General features: G+C 35.6%; 1 protein-coding gene and 1 long non-coding RNA gene across 2 annotated transcripts in view; one reads left to right on the top strand and one right to left on the bottom strand.

Moving 5' to 3' along the window:
• Positions 1-11,221, top strand: part of LOC143237008 (uncharacterized) — a 39,273-nt gene extending 28,052 nt beyond the window's left edge. The window contains exon 3 of the long non-coding RNA XR_013019835.1: positions 10,871-11,221. This is a non-coding gene — a long non-coding RNA (uncharacterized LOC143237008). The remainder of the gene's footprint in view (positions 1-10,870) is intronic.
• The window catches only part of LOC143237006 (fat-like cadherin-related tumor suppressor homolog), a 333,382-nt gene that overhangs the window by 1,154 nt on the left and 308,956 nt on the right, over positions 1-23,272 (bottom strand). The window contains exons 25-33 of the mRNA XM_076475799.1: positions 22,882-23,019; positions 20,741-20,884; positions 19,124-19,999; positions 17,195-17,360; positions 13,322-13,495; positions 9,883-10,040; positions 7,270-7,622; positions 5,926-6,956; positions 3,390-3,428 (exon numbers count right to left, since the gene is read on the bottom strand). Of these exons, the coding sequence (XP_076331914.1) occupies positions 3,390-3,428; positions 5,926-6,956; positions 7,270-7,622; positions 9,883-10,040; positions 13,322-13,495; positions 17,195-17,360; positions 19,124-19,999; positions 20,741-20,884; positions 22,882-23,019 (3,079 nt within the window). The remainder of the gene's footprint in view (positions 1-3,389; positions 3,429-5,925; positions 6,957-7,269; positions 7,623-9,882; positions 10,041-13,321; positions 13,496-17,194; positions 17,361-19,123; positions 20,000-20,740; positions 20,885-22,881; positions 23,020-23,272) is intronic.

Here is a 23,272-nt window from a genome sequence, read left to right as displayed (position 1 = left end):
ATTTGATGAATCTATATAGATGAAACCTGTCACAAATAAAAGCTTTAGTTGGGAATTTCTCAGGAGACATCTTAGTGTTATACACATATATAATAAAACACTGGAATATTATATTTTCTTCCCCTTCTTTTATTAATTTTTTCTCCCGGTTTCGTGATATCAAAGTTCATTCTTCAGGAAATGGTTTTACTAAAAACCTAAAAGTAATGAAAACAAAAATACTCTACTTGTCAGCTAAACATAAATAATCTGAATTCCAACCCCCATTATAGTAGTAAAGTACCAATTTAACGTAAGTAGTAGAACAGTGGATAAATTATCCAGTATGGGGTAAAAAAAACCCAAACAAGTTATGTAAACTAACTTGTATAACTCTCAACGGGTAAGTTTATCTTACATACTTCCAAGTGGTAGTACTTTATTTCGTTTTTCTCTTTTATCTTATACTTTGGAGAGCACTCACCTTCCCACAGTTGTCTGCAGGCACTGAAGGGCGATATTGATATGGGACATTATAGGCTTAAGCTCCAACATCTCGTTCTCCTAACACGCATTTCTTTTGAAAATTGTATTTGATTTTTTTTTATGAATTTCCTTATGTGAGACTGGCGAACGGAGGTTAAGACTGATAGACGACGTTTCCCACTGCAGTGTGAGTTATAATTCTAAGATGCCTCCACATTCCAGGTCAGATTTTATATCCCACATTACAGCCTGTACCTTGGAAATCCTATTAATTTATGTAGTGTTTCTAATTTAATTTTTTTTAGGCTTTTATTTATATATGTGTGTGTTCGTACAGTTTACGTTCATTATAAAATTAGATCTATCAACTCATTAATGGTATAATAATAATAATATTTGGACACTTTATGAATTGCTTACAGTCAGAAATCCTACTATAATTTCTGAGAAGCTTGTTTATTTGCCCACTAACTCCTCCTAAGAGTTTACTTTTATCCTCTCAAATATGGTTTAATCAACTAAGAATGCTTCGGTGGCCACTAGAGGTACAGATGGGATTTCTCCAGATTCATCGTTCATTACATGGTATACATACTGTCTATCTACATTTAATGATTAACTTAGAATATTTAAGATAAAAACACAAACATAATTTATATTCACAACTGGTAAAACATTAATTTTAAAACTGCATTTCGTTTGCAAATCCCATCAATCATTTGAGCTATCTCTTTTTTAGACATTGTTCATATATACTTTCAAGATAGATATACTTTTATTAAATGTGTTGTTTTTACGTGACATGAAAATTATTGTTTTTTGATAAGAAAACTAAAATACAAAATAATGTTCTTAAAATAATCAGAGTGGATATAATTAACATGTTTATATTCATATTTTTAAAGGGTTTGTTTACAAGTCTCATCGTTCAGTTGGGGGATTCACTATTCATTGGTATAAACACCTCGTAACAACACTTACCAACAGCGTGTGCTTTATTATACACACAACTTGCTGTGACCGTGTTCAAAAGTAATATTTAATTTCTTTTTTCCTTTCATTAATGAGGTAGTACTACCTATCGTAAACAAATTAAATGCATTTTTTAAATTATATTATTGTAAGTGGAGATATATTCTTTATGTACATACCAATATATAAATGCAATGATTTGACATTTGCAAACAAAATAGTCAAGTTACGAAACAACCTAAGTTTTCAGAACTTACAATCGAACAAGACACCTACTACTGCCAAACACTTGCTGTTATGCAAACATTTAAACAAGATCTGTAACCCTAATTTACATTTATAACAAACCAATTAAAGCAGTACACAACCCACTAATAAATAAATAGACATTCTTGATAACACAGGTAAATATACTATATGATGCCATTTTCAAATAACCCTGACTAATAAATACAGGTATAGCCGGTAAAAACATAGAGTACCAAAAGCTATACCACGAACGTAAGGACTTTATCATATTGTTACGAGGTCACGTAGCTGGATGGTGCGAGGGCGGTCGAAGTTAATGAAAAATCAATCACTAGGTCACTTGCAATACCGCTGTCTACAGTGACTAGAGTGTTGTCCACTGCAGGCCTATCACGTCAGAAAACAAACGTTTTTGCGTGGCTCCGAGCCTAAAATTAATAGAATGGATTCTTTACGCTGAAATATGAAGTGTGAATATAGATCCACGTCCAACGCCCGCCATTGTTGCAGAACAGGTGCAAATTTGTTTCAGTTCCACTAGACATTATTGCTGTAGCATGACATACAACTGTAGAATAGATAGACAGATGACATTCTTCACTCCAGGCAATATTGTAAGTTGATGGTAGTGGTCAAGTCAAATGCTATCAAATCCTTTTATCTTAGGCCATTGTAAATTTTTACCGAAGGTTCCAGAGTTGTATACAATTTTCAGAGAGTAAACACACTTGCGTTGGCGGCCATCATCTCAAGAACATTCGTTAAGCAGTTTGCAAGGTATGATGTTGCTGTTATAATACAGAGTGGCAGACAGATGGACAATCACAGCAAGTAGTGTGTCACTGCTTCTCGTTACAGACAGGACCTTCTACTTATCTATCTTCAAATACGAAACGAGGCACAGTAAGCTTGAATTTCTGCTTTTTCGCCGACTCACCAAATTATGACTTGAAGGCAAAGATATTACCATTCTTCTGTTGTAAGATATATGCCGTATTGAATAAGAGTGGTAAATCCTCGATTGCTCCTTGTTCCAGGCCCGGCATGGCCAAGCGTGTTAAGGCGTGCGACTCGTAATCTGAGGGTGGCGGGTTCGCATCGTCGTCGCGCCAAACATGCTCGCCCCTTCAGCCGTGGGGGCGTTATAATGTGACGGTCAATCCCACTATTCGTTGGTAAAAGAGTAGCTCAAGAGTTGGCGGTGGGTGGTGATGACTAGCTGCCTTCCCTCTAGTCTTACACTGCTAAATTAGGGACGGCTAGCACAGATAGCCCTCGAGTAGCTTTGTGCGAAATTCAAAAACAAATGCTCTTTGTTCCAAATAAACAGCTTCTAGAAACACTTTCGTCGATATTTTTCAACAGGAGTGGAGTACAGTTTTGCAGGTCTTTATTTTTATTCTTGTAACCTCGATGTGTACGCTGTTTGTGTTTTAAATGTTGCAAGGGTTGAACTATTAATCGTAATCTTCTACCTCTTATTTCATCTTTGTTTATTTAAATAAACTGTATCCTTTCTGGAGTGAGTGTATATTTCTTTACTGGTAGGTTGTGTACACATAATAAATACAGGATTGCAACATTTACAGCAACCAAGACAGAACGGAAACAAAGCAATTACTGTCCCCCATAGAAACAAACCAGGTCTCTAAATGTTGATTTTTAATAATCTGAAGATTGTTAAAAATGCACTTTTTTCTTACCATGGTGAAGATTTTCTTCGTTTTTGAGTTCACAGTTATCTGGCAAAATAAATACTCTACGTAAAGAATTGTTTTCTAAAATATGTTATTTGCTGGTTGAATTGTAAAGTCAAAAAAGAGAACACTGAGTCGTAATATAGTGAAAACAGAACTATATTATACAGTGCTATGCGAAAGTGTTAGGACGAAATAAGTCAAAATTAGATTTCAGGCTACTTTCAAATATTTCATGTGTCTCCCTTTTACTTTAATAGCTGCAGACAGTCTTTAAAGCATGGTTGCAACATATTTAATGAAAGTGTTCTTTGGGCTTTTACTTCAAATATCCGTATTACACTCCCATAAAATTTGTTTGGAAGTAACTTTGATTTTGAAATTTCTTATCTATCAAATACCAGATCTGCTCAGTTGGCCTGAGTATGGGGCTTTGCGGGGACCACTGCATGATTTGAACTACTCTAGCAGCTTGCACAGGTTGAATGAGTGTTTGGGATCATTATTTTATTGGTAGTAGAATCCCTTGTCAATAATACAGAAAATATTGAACTTACCATAACACTTGTGCTGGTCCATTATTCCATCTATTTTGCAAATATCTCCTGTCGCCTCAGGAGAAACACACCTAACAATAACACTGCCTCCCCTATACTTTATTGTAGGTGTAATAAATTGCGGTAAATCCCTTTCACCCTTCTATCGCCGGAAGTGCAACCTACCCTTTGAAATAAATATTTCCTATCATTAACAGGCCAGTTTTAACACATTTCAATCTCTTGACAATTTTTATTTGTATTTTCCTTATAGCAAAGCCACATTGGGTTATCTCCTAAATTCACCGAAGGGAATAGAACCCCTGATTTTAGCGTTGTAAATCCATAGACTTACCGCAAAACCAGCGGTTGACTCTCTTGATAATATTTGAAAATCAAAGTAAATATTTTTTAAACTTCTACACGAAAAAATATTCCATTATCGTTGAGTATTCTCGATACTGTAGGTCTGGGCACTTTGTCATTTGGTACATGGTGGTTTATCTCATGCTTGAGATCAGTGGCAATCTTCTTTCTGTCCCAAAGGCTGCATGAACTAAGACACTTAACAGAAGCATCATTGAGTTTAGATGTTCTGTCTCTTCCTTTTCTATTTTCAGATTAACCTGTCTCACGATCTAAGACGTACTTGAAAGTGCTTAGGGAGCATTTCAAGTCTGCAGCAATTTGTTAAGAGTCCAACCAGCATCACGCAAAGTTTTCATGCAAACTCTCTGCTCTATTGACAATTCTCTACGCTATTTCAACCATGGTACAACAACAAAACGTAATATATATAATAATAAACATTGATTTTATAAAGGTTTATTTATGGACTGCTGTTAAATTGATTTCTTCTAGCATATGTCGGTACCAAATGTTAACTCATTGCTAGCTTATTTCTGTGTAGCTAAGACACTAGACACGGTACCATGGTAGTTACTTCAGACCCTACATTTGATTAGTACGTTCATTTTAGCAGAACCCTTGTGACATACCTTTGGTACAATTATATGGGAATTCTAAAGAATGATAAGTATTTTCACCCTGGCTCAATCAGTTGTCAACAGGAATCAGTGAAGCATTACCATAATGTTGAAATTTACGTTCTGTCATTGCATGGAAGAATTAGTCCCATGAAATAGAAAGAATGACAAAATATTCTCTTGTTCTAACACTTTTGCACAGTACTGTATACTCAGTTTTTCGACTATATCTTTTTGATAAAAACACTTATTATTGTTTGAAATCACTGGATAAAAACACTAAATATAGATTATAATTGTTTCAGCTAATAAAAACTTATATATAGAAATTTATCTCTGGGATCCCTTGGTAGGTCAGCGTTAAGGTTAAAGCTTACACACTAAAGACCGGAATTCGATTCTCCGCAATTGACACATCGCAGATAGTCCACTGTGTAGTTTTATGTGAAGAAAACAAGAACAATGCAAAAGTTTAAAATAATTATGTAAACTGAACGAACAACAAGAAGTTTCACAATAACAATTTCTGGAGAACTTGTATATTACTTTTGCTTGTTTGGAATTATGCAAAAATGGGCTATCCGTGCTCTGCCCACCAAGGGTATCGAAACCTGGTTTCAAGGGGTGCGAGACCGCTGTGCCACTGGGGGCATTAGTCTTGCTCTGGCATCTTTAGAAGGAACTGAAATAGTTATCAAAAACCCTTGTCTATAGATTATTTTAGTTAGTCAGTGTTCGAATTGAATTCTAAAACGAAAAGTATGGTTATACTTTATACGGGATATTGACCAGATATTGAAAAGGTTCGTTTAGCAATTTCTATGTTAATTTTCGAGAAAGGGGCAATGAACATAATCTGGACTCAACGCTAACCAGAAAGTAACTTTTGCCTTTTGTATTAGAAACGTAATCAACTGTGCATACTTTGTTTCTGAATTATAATTGCCTTACGATTAGTGGAACTATTGTCGAAATGAATACATGAAGTGATATTTAATCTAACGAGAATCATTGTTTTACCATTTTGGACTCTTTCTTCTAGGCCTTCTTCCGCATTCGTGTTGTTGCTACTGACGGAGGACGTGCGCGATAACTTCAGGTTGGAGGTTGAGGGCAGATTTCGGATTGTTTGGGGGTGTTTTATAATGCGCGGAAAATCTGTGCTGTATCGAGGAAACGTATCCAAATTTTCAGCGACTTGCTCGTAAGATCTGACGTTAATCAGGTTGTGGTAGGGCTCCTGTATTGTAGGAGTGTATACCTTGGGTCGAGGTGGTACTGCGGGCCTAGTGAAAGAAGTATCTTCCAGATGACATAGCTTGGTTATATGTTTGGGGTCATCTCGATGGAACATTGAATTTTTGACCACCAACTCATTTGCAGTAGAGTCTTCTTGTAAGTTTTCGTTTCGCTGTATCCTGCGGCACTTGCGGTGATAGCGCTTGCAGCAACACACTAGCCCGATGGAGGTAATCAGAAGAAACATTATCATCAATACGATACCAATGATTTCTTCCAACGTAGTGTTCATGCTTGTGGAGGTAATGGATGAGGTAAAAAGTGGTTCTGTACAGAGAGGGCCCGTCACGTTGGGTTGACATTGACACTGAAATGTTCCATGAAAATTGATGCACGTTGCCCCATCTCCACAAGGCTCAGCTTGACATTCGTCGAGATCCAGTTGGCATCTATCACCGTGGAAACCCCGACATTTGCAAACTGGTCCGTAAGTTCCTTCTTCACAAATTCCTCCGTTACTACAAGGATTGGGATTACAGAAGTGCCCATATCCACACCGCTTGCCACTGTAACCTGGAAGGCACTTGCACTGATAGCCATTAGTATAGTTACTACAAGTACCCCCATAGAGGCAAGGGTTGGAGGCACATGGATCTGTATCTATTTCACACCGGATACCAAGATAACGGGCCGAGCATAGACAAGTAAAAGAGTCCTCATTATCTTTACAGGTGCCGCCGTGTAAACAAGGTTGTTTTCCGCAGATCCCAGGATCAATCAGTTCTCCACAATGGAATTCCACATTCACAAACCTAAACAGTAGGAAAAAAAAGACATAAAATTTTTAAAACTCTAATTTTAAATGCAGATGAACTCCAAAGTAACACTAATCTTTTTAAACAAAAAATACAAAATCCGCATAGTGAACTGATTAAAAGTGTCTTATACTTCCCCTGATACTCATAGAGTTAAGTAATTAATTAAAAGCTAATGTTTAATAGGACAAAAAATATAATGAAATTCAACTCGCATATTTCTACAGCAAAATACGGCATCCATAAAAAAAGAAATGTTTTTAAGTATTAAAGAATGAAGTTAAGTCGTGATGGTTTTCTAATTCTCTACCTGCGGAGGTTGGGAATGTTATCAGTTCCGTTAACGTGTAAAGGCAGCTCCACTCCATTGATGCGAATATCGTCCATACATCCTATAAATCCCATTCTGACATCATCGTATCTCAGAGATCTAACTTCTGCTCCGAAATACACGTCATTTCCATCTAGATTTAATAAGTCGTGGACTCCAGGTGCGGCTCCAGTTTCTTCAGCTTGGCCGTCTACATTGATTGTCGCTCTGCTTCCTCTACGATCCACCTTGACTTCGTGCCACGTGCCGTCGTTCAGTTTTATGTCCTCCACACGAACAATACCTTCTCCACTACCAAAATCCATCTTGTACTGAGCAACTCCATTGACCATCTGGATAATGAAGAAAAAATACAACACGTGGAGTCATTACAAAACGTCGTCTATTATATTACATCAAACAGTGTGACATGTTGAATTAAAATGGATAAAGTTTTATGTCTTCCACACTATAATGTTTTGGCACTGGTACTGAAGATCTAGTTACTATTACTTGTGGTCTGAAACCCAACATTTTTACCATAGTAACTAGAAACAAAAGACACTTGTGGAAGCTTTACAAAATCTAATGGACTATTACATCAACTGAACGTGACATTTTCTTTGAAAACTCTATGTAGCCTACACAGTATTTCATATAATGAAGAACCGATTGGAGATGGATAAATCTTCAATTTCACAACATGTGAGTTTCGTTCTATATGTCCATATAACAATAAGTTTGATTAACATACAAATAGCCGTAATACGATTTTTTTACTTTTACTTAAAAAATACTGACTTGCAGTAAATTATGATTCATAAAATAACAGTACTTTTATTTAAAAGTACCGTCGTAGAAAATAAATACCGCCTCGCAGTGGCACAGCGGTATGTCTGCTAATTTATACCGCTAGGAACCGGTTTTCGATACCAGTGGTGGGCAGAGCACAGATAGCCCATTGTGTAGTTTTGTGCTTAATTCCAATCAATCAAAATAAATATCTGTCTCTATTCGTTCAAGTGACGAGTTATAGTATTGCTAACAGTATGTATATACAGTGTTCGTAAGTCATACTGTTTGACTATTAACAACGTATAAAACCTGTTTTAAAGATTAGCGTGCTTAATTCGGTTGTACTGCTGTACTAATTATCACAAGTTAACGATTTAATTTAGACTTCAGCGTGATTGAGCAGACTCACTTTACAGTATTCTACATTAATACGACTGTAGGCTTTATTTCCAATTACTTAGAGATGATTTTTGAAATTTATTATTCCAGAAAAATTTATAACATTATACAAAAAACATAAAACCACTATCAAAGGAACGGTCACAACAATGAATTTTAGGCCCCGTAAAAAATCGTTTGAGAAAGTTCCACTCTCATTGACAGTACTTATTTTGGTAGAAACCCTTCTAATTAATTTTACCCTATTTTAACGAAACTTCACTTACTAGTCACTCATGAATAAGACATATTCAGCTTAACCTAGTTAGATCAATCATGGTTTACAGTAAAAAAAATATTTCCAGATTTCAAAGGACAAGTGTTCTATCAATATAATAAATTAACAATAATTAAAAATTTGGGTCTGTTGCTCCTAGAGATCGGGTTCAGACTGTTGTCTCCCCCTCTCCTTTAACAGAGATCCTGACAAAAGTAGGTTTCAGATGGTTTTATTTCTTCACATTAATTCAGGCTGTTAATTATCACATTGAAAATAACTGTGCTTTCAATCACATTACCTAGTGGCCAGGTGGTTAGGGTTAATCTGAGGTTCGCGGGTTCGAGTCCCCATCACACCAAACACGCTCGCACTTTCAGCCGTGAGGGCTATATAATGTAACAGTCAATCCCACTATTCGTTGGTAAAATAGTAGACCAAGAGTTGACGGTGGTTGATGATGACTAGCTACCTTCAAGGTGGTTTTTCACTGCTAAATCAGGGACAACTACCGCAGATAGCTCTCGTGTGGCTTTGCGCAAAATTCGAAACAGACAAAACAAATAAGTCACATTACCATTTAATATCATTACAACTTAAAAGTGTGTGTCTAAGATTCAATGAGAATACTGTGTGATTTTACAGAAGAGGGGGAAAGTCAGCTAGTTAACAGCACTCACTGCCAACTCTCTAAATATCAGCAATTGTTTGAAAAAACAGGACACGAATTGTTAACTCTTGAATTCAAAGTTACGATACGCTAAGCTCGGTATACGCTCTATCCTATTAATGAGACAAACATAATAAATCCACACTTGATTTAGAACAATTATCTCATTTATATCTGATTTATTATTAAAGGCTTAAAGAATAAGTAAAACCAATAACACTAAACATTTGTTTAACATATAAGAGAAATAAAAAAATAAAAAACAGCTCAGTTATTGATATTTACAATGGATTGTTCCTTTCCTTAGTGTGAAGGTTTTATTTTATTGGCAATTTGGTGGGAGAACTTAGTTTGAGTCTTTTTTTACCGGAGACGTATGTGCAAAAAATAAAGTACTTCTTTTTTGCTTTTGCATTGAAATATCGTGCGAAAAGAAAAACTTTGAAAATTAGTGTAACATTAAGAACTAACTACTTGTTACACAAGAACTTACTTCAAGAATGCTGTAATCCTTTCTTCCAGCGGCGAACATTAGGTTTCCACTGGTCTGGACAGTTCTAACGTGCAAATAGACAGCGAAATGATGCTCCACGGGCCCGTTTAGGCTATACTGGGCGAAACTTCTTCCACCAAAGGAAATGCTGTTTCTTTCTATAAGGATAAGCTCTTTTCAATTAATATAAGTACTTGAAGCAACTAAACTCATGTACTATTTTGGAAAGTGGTCAACATTATTTTCTAGCAGTTTTATTTAAATATTCATCAAATGTCCAAAAGCAACAGATAAATAACTTAGTTAGGAAGTGTCTTTAACATAGTGTTATTTTACACTTTGATAGGGAAGTTGTTGTACAAAATAATTCAGTCTGTTTCCGGTTGTCTAACTGATTGGAAACACTATTTTAATTTCCTCAAAAACAACTCATGGGTTACAATAACAATATGTTTAAAATTAGCATAAATACCTAAGCTTGGTTTGTTTGGAATTTCGCGCGAAGCTACACCAGGGCTATCTGCGCTAGCCGTTCCTAATTTAGTGTGTAAGACTAGAGGAAAGGCAGCTCGTCATAACCACCCACCGCCAATTCTTGGGCTACTCTTTTATTAACGAATAGAGGGATTGACCGTCGCCTTATACCACCCCCACGGCTGAAAAAGCGATCATGTTTGGTGTGACAGGAATTCGAACCCGCAACCTTCGTATTACGAATCGAGTGCCTTAACCACCTGGCCATGCCTAAGCTAATAAGGTAACAAAGATAAAATAAAGGAAATCTAAGAAAATCAGTTTAACATATCGCTTTCTAATAAAAACTAAATCAGTTATGTACAATATTATTCTTAATGAGTAATATTTGTAATAAAAAAATCAATTTTCATCTCAAGTTCTTCAAATTGTAAATTTGATTGTAAATGTATGTATTGTACTTTTGACTTTATATTTTTTTCTCAGAAGTATGTGTGTGTTGTTTTTTGTTTAGGAAACCCACATCGGGCTATGTGCTGAGTAAACCGAGGGGAATTGAACCCCTGATTTTAGCGTTGTAAACCCGTAGAATTACCGCTGTACTAGCGGGGAAGATGAATCATATTATGATGTTCATAAAATAAACTAAGACAATACTTAAATATCTATAGATTTACTTTCATTTATATAGCAAATCTTGTTCTTCGAGTTTTGTACTGTACTGATCTTTTTCCAACCCACACTCAATTATAATATTCAATAATAAATTTAAAGACTACATAAGTCGTTCATTCATCTCTTCTTCCTATTAAAATTTCGGAGCTGGCGAGCTGAGTTCAAATTCGTTTGATATCAAAACTATTCCTCGAACTTTAAACTATAGGTGCGTTATAAGAGTGATAAACAATCCCTTAGCGTCGGTGGTAGGATGCTACTGACTGACCGTCTTCCCTCTGATCCTTAGTTCAGAATAAGGGATGGTGACGACTGTCTTCTAAACTTTATCAAAAACACAGTATATATATAAATACCCTAAAAAACAATTTTAGTTTCCGAAGAGGTAATTTTAAGAGCGTGTTTTAAATGTTCGCATGGAAGCTTAAGATACATATTTATTTTTAAAAATAATTTTAATTTCAAGTTTTACAAAACCAACTAAGTTGAAAATCTAAAAATACGAAACTGACAACACCAAAAAACTATCGCTTCGGTATTTGGTGTACTTTCCGAACAACAAGTACCTTTTTATAATTCTGACAGATCTTACGTTTAAAATGCAATAATATTTAAAATAGCTTATAAGATTTTCACCTTATTCAAGCTGAATCAAAACACGTCTACAAAATAAGGAACATATATAAAAGAGTCTATGGATAATGAAGGTCTACGAAAGCCTAAAAGCCTTTGATGGTTAGAAGTGTTACGTCAATGGCTGAATTGGGAGTGAGAGAGTTAAAATACATGACAAAAATTCACCTGGGAAAAGCACAGCTGACACTTAAAATTCACCCAGGGAGTAATCAAAGTCAACTCGTGACAACTGTCGAGTTCTTAAAAAATTGGTTGTAATGAAAAGTGAAAACAAGATAGGTGTTTATTAGCTATCGTAATGAGTCCTCTGGTAAAGTGTAAAACCACATCACATTGAAGAAAAATCTGCAGAGCCTCAAAACTAAACAATTAACGCAAATCCTATGAGGACCCATCTAGAACGCACATCTTTCAGTTTCATTCGTTTGTTTCATGGTATTCGCGAAACATTACACAGGGACTGTCAGGGCATAGCTGTCTCTAATTTCGAGCTTGTAGCCTAGAGAAAAGGGAACTTGTCCCAAACACACACCGCTAACTTTTGGGACACTTTTGTTTCACCAAACAGTGGGATTTGTGCGGAGTACGATTTTACGACCACAATATGTGAATCATAGACTTTCAGATTGGCAGTCTGGCGTATTCACCACTAGGTCACGACCGATCCATTTCGAATTTGTGACAATACAAGGTGTTATTAGTTGAACTAAAAAATATGGACCTGAAATGGTTAACCACGTCAAAAGGACAAATGATTCTTTGAGAAAGTTCAATAAAAAAAGTCTCCATGAGAAAATATATGATTTTAGATATTTTGTGGCCCGGCATGGCCAGGTGTGTTAAGGCGTTCTTCTAGTAATCCGAGGGTCGTGGGTTCGAATCCCTGTCGCACCAAACATGCTCGCCCTTTCAGCCGTGTGGTCGTTATTATGTGACGGTTAATCCCACTATTCGTTGATGAAAGAATAGCCCAATGTAAATTAGGGATGGCTAGCGCAGATAGCCCTCTAGTAGCTTTGCGCAAAATACAAAATAAATAAACAAGATATTTTGAATTTTGCGCAAAGCTACTCGAGGGCTGTCTGCGATAGTCGTCCCTAACTTTGCAGTGTAAGAGTAGAGGGAAGGCAGTTAATCATCACCGCCCACCGCCAACTCTTGGGCTACTCTTTTATCTACGAATAGAGGGATTGACTGTTACATTATAACGTCCCCACGGCTAAAAGGGTGAGCATGTTTGGTGTGACTGAGATTCGATCGCGCGGCCCTCGAATTACGAGTCGAGTCGAGTGCCTTTACCACCTGGCTATGCCAGACCAGATATTTTGTCCGATTTACTTTGGTAGCTACTGTACTTATACATCGTTTTTATAAAGTTTCGAAGGAAAAAGGGGAATGCTAAACGATTTTTAGAAAATGTATTGCAAAATAAAGAAAATTAAGCACTTAGCATATAGAACAAAAATAAAGAAATAAGAATGTCAGTTATGTCATCTATCGCATAAAAAGGTGTTGGTCTAATCAACAGAAGCCGTGTAGAAATGTGGCTACATAACATACAGCAAAGTGTTCAGTAACTCTGACGTACTACCACCCATACTCTGTTGTATGTAGAGGTTTGAGTTGTGTTTACAGTCCTGGAGATAAACTCTACCTTCGTAGCAAAATGGTCCTTTGCAAATGCTTGCTTCATCTTCGCACAAAATACCTGTTTTTCCTCTGGGGCATTCGCAAACATAACCGAGTGCTGACATGGTAGGAATACAGACCTTTTGGGAGGAACAGGGACGGCGGGCGCATTCGTTGAGTACCCTTTCACACCGTGAGCCTGTGAAAAATAAAAGAGGTGTAACTTAAGCGCATGGTTATTCATTTAACTGACTGAACAAAACACATAACTATATAATCAGGTGAGTGTTTGTGTGTGTGTGTGTTTTTTATAGCAAAGCCACATAGGGCTATCTGCTCAGCCCACCGAGGGGAATCGAACCCCTGATTTTAGCGTTGTAAATCCGGAGACATACCGCTGTACTAGCGGGGGGCAATAATCACGTGAAAGAAGATCATCAGTTACGGACAAACAACAATAAACCACATAAAACATCATTAAAACTGAACAGCAATAGATGAAAGAAGATAATCAGTTACGGACATACAACAATAAACGACATAAAACATCATTAAAACTGAACAGCAATAGATGAAAGAAGATCATCAGTTACGGACAAACAACGATAAACCACATAAAACATCATTAAAACTGAACAGCAATATATGAAAGAAGATCATCAGTTACGGACATACAACGATAAACCACATAAAACATCATTAAAACTGAACAGCAATATATGAAAGAAGATCATCAGTTACGGACAAACAACGATAAACCACATAAAACATCATTAAAACTGAACAGCAATATATGAAAGAAGATCATCAGTTACGGACATACAACGATAAACCACATAAAACATCATTAAAACTGAACAGCAATATATGAAAGAAGATCATCAGTTACGGACATACAACGATAAACCACATAAAACATCATTAAAACTGAACAGCAATATATGAAAGAAGATCATCAGTTACGGACATACAACGATAAACCACATAAAACATCATTAAAACTGAACAGCAATATATGAAAGAAGATCATCAGTTACGGACATACAACGATAAACCACATAAAACATTAAAACTGAACAGCAATAGATGAAAGAAGATCATCAGTTACGGACATACAACGATAAACCACATAAAACATTAAAACTGAACAGCAATAGATGAAAGAAGATCATCAGTTACGGACATACAACGATAAACCACATAAAACATCATTAAAACTGAACAGCAATAGATAAAAGAAGATCATCAGTTACGGACATACAACGATAAACCACATAAAACATCATTAAAACTGAACAGCAATAGATGAAAGAAGATCATCAGTTACGGACATACAACGATAAACCACATAAAACATCATTAAAACTGAACAGCAATAGATGAAAGAAGATCATCAGTTACGGACATACAAAGATAAACCACATAAAACATCTTTAAAACTGAAAAGCAATAAATGAAAGAAGATCATCAGTTACGGACATACAACGATAAACCACATAAAACATCATTAAAACTGAACAGCAATAGATAAAAGAAGATCATCAGTTACGGACATGCAACGATAAACCACATAAAACATCATTAAAACTGAACAGCAATAGATGAAAGAAGATCATCAGTTACGGACATACAACGATAAACCACATAAAACATCATTAAAACTGAACAGCAATAGATGAAAGAAGATCATCAGTTACGGACATACAACGATAAACCACATAAAACATCTTTAAAACTGAAAAGCAATAAATGAAAGAAGATCATCAGTTACGGACATACAACGATAAACCACATAAAACATCTTTAAAACTGAACAGCAATAGATAAAAGAAGATCATCAGTTACGGACATGCAACGATAAACCACGTAAAACATCATTAAAACTGAACAGCAATTTAAAGACGAAACAGTCACACTCATTACATTTTATGTAATATTACATATTAATTACAATATTAATTTTTTGTTAAAACATTTTGACAACTCTTGAGATTGACTTAAAAAAACAAGTTTATTTTTTTCTTTAGCTACTAACGATTTTAAAACCCAAATTTTAATGTATTTTACTACTTAACCAAAATCAGTTCATTTTAACTGATGTCTAGCATGACCTGATGGCTAGGGTGCACGACTTGCGGTTTGTGGGTTCCAATCCCTATCACCAAAAAATGCTCGCTTTTTTAATTGTGAAGGTGTTATAATGTGACGCCCTATCTACTATTTGTTGATAAGTGAGTAACCCAAGAGTTAGTTGTAGTTAGTGTTAACTGGACGCTTTTACTCTAGTCTATCACTTCTAATTTAGGGACGGCTAAAGCAAATAACCCGCAAGTAGTTTCGGGCGAAATTTAAACAAAACAAAAGGACCATTAATCGTTCCATAGTCGAAATATACCAAAAAACAAACAAACAAACGACTAAATTCCAACAACTAGAAAATTTCATTAAAAGACTATAAATAATGCTAGTCTAAGATATATTTTGAATGAATTCTTCCAAGAAGAAGCGTTAATGAGCTTTTACCTGCATGAACTCAAAAAAGTAATGACTGTGTGCATTAGTTGTCCCTTATATGAAGTAATAGACTAATCGGAAGGCAGCTAATAAACACAACTCGTGGCCACTTCTCGTGTTATTCTTATCAGATCAAAGAGTACGATTTGAGCGTCATAAAGCGCGTTAGGCTTAAGTTGCTTTGGCGTTATAATAAGTGTGAACTATGGAACCTCAGATCCAAAGTTCAGCACTATCCACACCGCCTGTGGAAATATGACATAACTAGATGCATTTTTTGTATATATGAGAAAACTAACAAAAAGACATTGTAACAATAAGGTAGAAAATTATTCAAAAGCAACATATAAATTAAAATTCAGGTTTGAAATTATTTTTATGCATCTCGAACAAAGTATCTTGATTTTTAATAAGTTACCAAAAGATGGCGCTAAAGCATATAGACAGGCCGATTTCTTGGAATTTTTTTTAACCAATATGTTTTACTAGTAGATTAAAAGTGATATATCTAATTAAAGATTAAAATATCTTCTTTAGCAGGGTAACAAGTTATACAACTTAATGTTTGTGCATGAACTAATACAACAGACAACGTTGTCACTTACAAGTTTAGCAAATTCACCGCCCCCTACGTTTTCCAAGAGTTTTGGCTTTACTCAATCACGAAATAAGTTGCAATGGATGAACCAAATCCAAACGTGCAACGCGAAATACATTGTTAAGACTTCTTTATTGGCTAAATAAGGCACATCTGTTAACAATACATTTTGGAGTTGCACGTGTAAGTAGCTTCCTTAATGAATTATGAAGACCTAGTTACCTGATCTGTTTGTTTGTTTGTTTTGAATTTCGCGCAAAGCTACTCGAGGGCTATCTGCGCTAGCCGTCCCTAATTGGTAGTCATCACCACCCACCGCCAACTCTTGGGCTACTCTTTTACCAACGAATAGTGGGATTGGCCGTCACATCCAAGGCTCCCAAGGCTGAACGGGCGAGCATGTTTGGTGCGACCGGGATTCGAACCCGCGACCCTCGGATTACGAGTCGAACGCCTTAACACACTTGGCCATGCCAGGCCTACCTGAACTGCACTTGAGAAACACGGGGTGATTTTTCTACATTCCCCTGTGTTTGTTTTTAATAAATGTTGCATCAATGAGTAGTAGTGTTAAATAATACTGTAGGTAAGAGTAAGTTACGTAAACGTGAATCTGAATAATATTTTCTTACATAACTTCCCGCTATGTCTCAGAGGGACAGAAAAATAATTAATCAATGAAAATGGTGCAACACAAAGTTTCATGTGATGTTTACAAGTTTTTGTTTGTATCCGAGAATACTTCTTCTATAAGAGAATGGCTTAAACAATTCATATTTAACTTACCTCCGTAGCCTGATTCACAATGACAGTTAAACACTCGATGAAATCGATGTGACACAAAGCTCCGGGTATCTACACTGATGACTTGAATGTTTCTGTCGTCCATCTGTACTTTATCAACACAATCTCCTTTTTCGCATGTCTCTGGGGAACATCGGTCAGCCATAATCTACAAGTTAATCAAAAATCTTATTAAATTTTTCTATCTATCTTTAATAAAAATAAAATTTATGTGTAGTTTTTTGCATCTTTTTCTACCTTCTCACTATTTGTCTTCCTTTTATTTATTTATATATCTGGTTCTCTTTGTTTGTCTATTTTATCTATGAATCTATGAGTCCATCTTTCTATAAAAACTCTTCTTAATATTAGAATAGCTTTCGTTTTCAAAATGTGCTTAAATATGAATCATTTTTAGAAGAAAACAAAAAAAAAAACAGGATAAGAAGTTATTATAACCACCGAGATATTAGTTTCTACAACAACTTCGTTAATCTATAATATCAACCCAGTAAACAGCCGTGTCGAATGAAAGGCTAACACAGATTGCGAGCTTGTATATAGTGCATTTGCGACTGAACGAGTGGAGTGCAATTAACCTCGCTAACACCTGCTAAAACAAATATAAAAATAGAACGAACAAAAATCACCTATCGATCTTTGGTTAAGAAAAACAAGTCAACGAAATGTGAGAAAGTGTGTAACTCCGAAATATTTAATTAACGTAGTGGCTGTTACTACTCTATTGTACTTTTTCTTTACTTACTTTACGTGTTGTATGCACAGAGAAGTCACTATATTGATTGTTAAACTCGTTACACTATATTCATTTTTCTGTACTAAAATACTAGAAGGTTCTGGAATATGTTTCGATACTGAAGGTGAAATCAGATATCTACTCGCACCAGTAAAAGAACACATAAAAAATACAATGGAATTTATTGTTGTCTCAGGAACAGGAACTGTACATTGGCAAACGTAAAGCCACTTTGTTTCATTTATTACTCTTGTTTCAGTATACTGGGAGTAACAAAGACTGCACTTCTGAAACTGTTACTGGGATGTTATTCCACAGGTTACTTTGTATACAACTCTACTTAAAACAACTGCAATTATTTAAAATAAAAACGTTCTTCACTACCAAAGAGTGATAATATTTTGATAATAAATACAGTAGACACATAATACGCGGATAGCGAAAGGTTTTTAATTACAGGTGTGTGTTTTCAAACAGAAGATTTTTTTCTTAGTGTAGAGCTACTCAATGAATTGTCTGCTCTCTGTTCATTGCGCGGTATTGGATCCCAAATTTTAGCGTTTTAAATTCATAAGATTATCACCGACTTACAAGGAGAGGAGGCAAGAAATTTGGTGATATGTTTTTTGGTGTGAGTTTTTGTTTATGCGTTTTCCTTTTAAGCAAAACCACATCGGGCTATCTGCTGAGCCCACCGAGGGAATCGAACCTCTGATTTTAGCGTTGTAAATCTGTAGACTTACCACTGTACTAGCGGGGCGCGATATATATACAGAAAGAGATTTAAAGTTGTTGAGCGTCTATAACGTAAGTAAGTTTAGTTTAATCCCGAGGCTGCTTACAACCACTGGGGCATCTCAGACGCTGATGCACAAACAATGAATTTCAGGCGAATTTTACCTAGTAGCGACCATTTTCTCTCCAGGTAGACGTCTCTAATTTGGCAGTAAAAAACAGAGAGAAGACGGTTAATTAATACCAACTCCAGGGTTGTTCTCTTATCAACGAATAGTAGACTTGACCGAAAGATTATAACGTCCCCAAAACTAAAATGGGTGATCATGTCCGGCGAAGGGGATTTGAACCTACGACTCACAGATTGTAAGTTGAGCGCTTTACCCACCAGGTCATGCTAGGCTCAGTATAAGTAAACTTCTAGTATCAAAATAACGCACCTCCTGAATTTCTAATCCCACATCAGTCTGGAATGATTTCACCTTTTCTTTTAGTTGGCCGCGGATTAAATCAGAAGGGTAAAAACTCGATGGGCTTTTTCTAACACAGAACAGCACGTCGAGGTCAGCGTGTGACTCTGTACTACGCTGAGAAAAGATAGTCTTTACCTTTTGTATGCTGATAATTTGAACGTTTTTTAAAGGAACATGAAAAATTATTCGAAGAAACTTGAGAAAGGCCTCTGGGTAAAGCTGAATAAAACGTTCAGGGCTGACGTCTGCTATGCGAACAATTACACTATGTTTAACAGCTTCTTCTGTTAACACGTTATTCTGGATGGTAATAGTGTCAATGGAAGTAAATTTATCATCAGTCACACTTATATTGATACTGTATTCACCGGGATCCAAACCCGGTAATGCCGATATAGTTCCGTTCTCGTGGTTGATCTGAAATAGTTCTTTGTGAGAAGAGACAATGTCGAAAGTCAAAGTGTCGTAAGGATCTTCATCTGTCGCTCGAACACGGCCCAGAACACCTCCCGGAAACCGAGCCCCAAAGGAAGTCACTGTGATCTGGAGTGGGATAATGGTTGGAGCAAAACGGCCTTCTTCAACAATGAGGACGGTCACCCAAGCTTGGCTGCTGAGAGGAGGAAGGCCTGCATCGCTAACCTGGACACAGAGCGTGTAATTGTTCCGGGAATGATGACTCAGTTTCTTGGCAGTCCTCAAAACGTTTTCTTGAGGCAATATTTGGAATGAAGAATTCTCGTTACCAGAAATGATGCTAAAAACAAATGGTCCAGTGTTTGGAGCAATATCCTCATCGGTGACCGTAAAACTAACAACAGGAAATCCTGACTGTTTGTCCTCCTGAGATGTATAAACAGAAAATACAAACGTCTTAATTCACGAGAAGATAACAGATACAAAAAAATTATTGTCATAAATGCTAAACTCAGCTTTGATAGTCGATGTCTAGGTATAGTATACTTAAAGATAGTTAATCTATATCTAAACAACTCTTATATATATTTTAGTAATAAATAAAAAACTTATTTCGGACTTTACATCTGTTTTAATGATATCTTCTTAAGAGAGATACGCCTCAAGTGAAGACACTCTCATTAAATAGCATGAAGGTTTTGAACTTAATGTACGTATAACCGTTACTCATTACGAAGAGAACATTTAAATATAATACACCTGAAAATCTTTTGCAGTTGACGTAAATACAAATAAATACACATCAATACATCAGTTTGATATAAACTGAATAAATTTCATGAAGAAGACAAGCTAGCACAGATAGGGGTACACGTATGATGCAGAATCTTTAGAACCCTTGGTATGTCTTTTTTTGGAATGATGCAAACACAACCATGAAATTACATACACTGATTTTTACAAGCAACGCAGATAACTTAATATTTATTGTACGTACGACATAGAACTAAGACAGAAGAGATTAAATGTAGCAACGATTTGGAAATCTAACAATTTTTATATTTTATATTAAATATTTTTTTATATTTTTATATTTTATATTTTTAACATAAAACACCTTACACAGAGATACATATAGAAATTTCAGAATGATTTTCCGTACTTTACCTTTAGAATAACTGTATAGTTAAGTTTAGAAAAAATTGGTGGGTTATCGTTTACGTCAGCTACTTCAACATATACGATTACTTTATTGAAGAGGTACGGCGCCCCACTGTCTCGACATTCGACTTCCAGCACGTACTTGGAAACCTTGTGATAAAAGGACAAATACGTTTAATTCAACTAAACAGCCAATCAGAATCTTTAGTAATATTTCTAGAGCGATTTCAAGGAGTAAACACCGCGACATAGAAACATTGATACAAAATAAATCTCAGAAAATTCTAGAGTTTGTGCTTTGCAAAATATATAAAGCTTCATTATAAACCACCAACGCCCAGGAAAAGTATAATAGAACATACAATAAAAGCCACATTAAAAAGCAGACTTTTGTCTCAGTGGCTAAGGTTGCTAAAATGTTGATAAGAGCAAAAAAGATGATTTTTCGATAGTTAAATAAAGTTCAAAGTTCATCCATTTGTTCTTCAAATTATTATTATTGTTTCATAAGCGTGTAAACAGCATAGCTATGAATTTTCTATTCAATCCTGGATAAACCTACTAAACATTTCCTGCGTAGACCATAAGAATATTTTTAACATTAATTTCTGAAGGAGAAGTAAGGCACTTTATCAGTTTTTCATAGTTACTGGCCAAATTTCTTTTCAAGCACAAAAGCTAGCAGCAAAAATGACTAGGTATACTGCACCAAAATCTATGCACAGCTACTAAATAAACTACTGCGAAGATTGTAAAGCTATTTTAAAGTTGATTCTTGAAGGTCCAGATTTCCATTCTCTAAAATATTTTAAGTTCTTCTTCACAACCAACATAAGTTATTCGAAGTCATTCAAGCATGGCAGAAATCTAGAAGCCATTTAAGCACCGTTACACTAATTAGAAATGCTTCGTTTTATTAGAGTAAACAACGTATATATTTATGTGTCTCCAACCTCACTATTATTGAATATACGTTTACAAGCTGCAAGTCTGGACAATAGTAATGAATGAAGTATTATGTATGTCATAGGGTAGTTTTAAAACTAATTCAAGCGCCTTCAATTTTTGCCAATGGCCTGGCATAGCCAGGTGGTTAAGGTGCTTGACTTGTAATTTGAGGGTCACGGGTTCGAATCCCACTCACACCAAACATGCTCGTCCTTTCAGCTGTGGGGGCGTTATAAATGTGACGGTATATCCTAGTTGGTAAAAAAGTAGCCCAAGAGTTGGCCAGTGGTGGTGATGACTAGCTGCCTTACACTTTCTTACATTGCTAAATTAGGGGTGACTGGCGCAAATATCTCTTGTGTAGCGTTGTACGAAATTAAACATTCATTTTTTGCCCTGAAAAAGTTCCTCATTTCCTACCGTTGAAAAATCTGGTGTTTTACTAATGCGTATTAATTGGAATTTACCATTTTGAAGATCTATCATTTCAGTGATTTTTCTAACAGTAGACGATTACCATAGTAGATTTCTCTACTCTTGTGAGTGGTAATTTATTCACTGGTTTTCGTTATTTGCTTGTTAAACTCATGTTTACACGAAACCTCAGATACAAAACTACCAGGTTCAGTAAATAATGTTTGTGTGAGAAAAAAGCCAATGCAGCAGTAAACTGTTGAAAATTATGTAATATGCTTAAAATTTATTTTCCACTAAAATTGATAAGTACTGTAAACATGGAGTCAAAATAGGATTAAGGAAATAATGTAGACAGTATTCCAGATTAGTTTGTTACGTTTTTGAATTCCAAGTTGTAGGCTTGAAAACATAATATTTGCACTTTTGTTGAATTTGTTTCTGTACCTTTCTTACAATTCCTCTTTTTAAATAAACAATTTTTAATTGTCTTATCATAAATATTTTTCCCTTCTTGCACAATTCCTTCTTGTAGATTAAATCTTGTTTGACATTAAGCCCAAGGTTTCGTCATAAATATACAAACGATATATCTGTACTGATAATAAGGCTTCCATCATAACTAGAAAAAAAAGAAAAGAGAGGGGATCCAACGAAAAACCCAAACTGAATGTTATAAAACATTTTAGAAGTTTCGTATTTGTTTCATATTGGAAGCTTTGGAACATAACTTGAAAAGGCGTGACTAATTTATAAAGGTTAACAAATGTAGCTTTAGGCTTTACCTTTTCTCGATCGAGTGAAGAAGCTAGCTTAATATAACCCTTTTCCTTGTCAATGTAGAACTGTCCAAATCGATCTCCTTTCGTTATAAAATAAGACAGAAATGCGTTCGGAGCGCTGTCCACATCAGTTGCTTTTACCTAAAGCAAGAGAAAACGGCTACATTAATTTGAATAAATAAATCACACTTCGAATGACTCAGCGCTATTGAAACATTCATTATTTCTATCACACTCTGATATAAAAACACCTTCACCCCTACTGAAAATCCAATTGCATATGCATGAAATAAAACTATGAAAACACATTCTGAGTGTTAGACAGAGAAAAATAAAAGTGACTACTCAATCTATCTGTTTCACAGGTGATACAAAACGTAGAGATTTAAGTGTG

This window comes from Tachypleus tridentatus, chromosome 13, assembly GCF_004210375.1.
Source record: "Tachypleus tridentatus isolate NWPU-2018 chromosome 13, ASM421037v1, whole genome shotgun sequence".
Classification (NCBI taxonomy): domain Eukaryota; kingdom Metazoa; phylum Arthropoda; class Merostomata; order Xiphosura; family Limulidae; genus Tachypleus; species Tachypleus tridentatus.
This window is presented reverse-complemented; position numbering and strand designations above follow the sequence as displayed.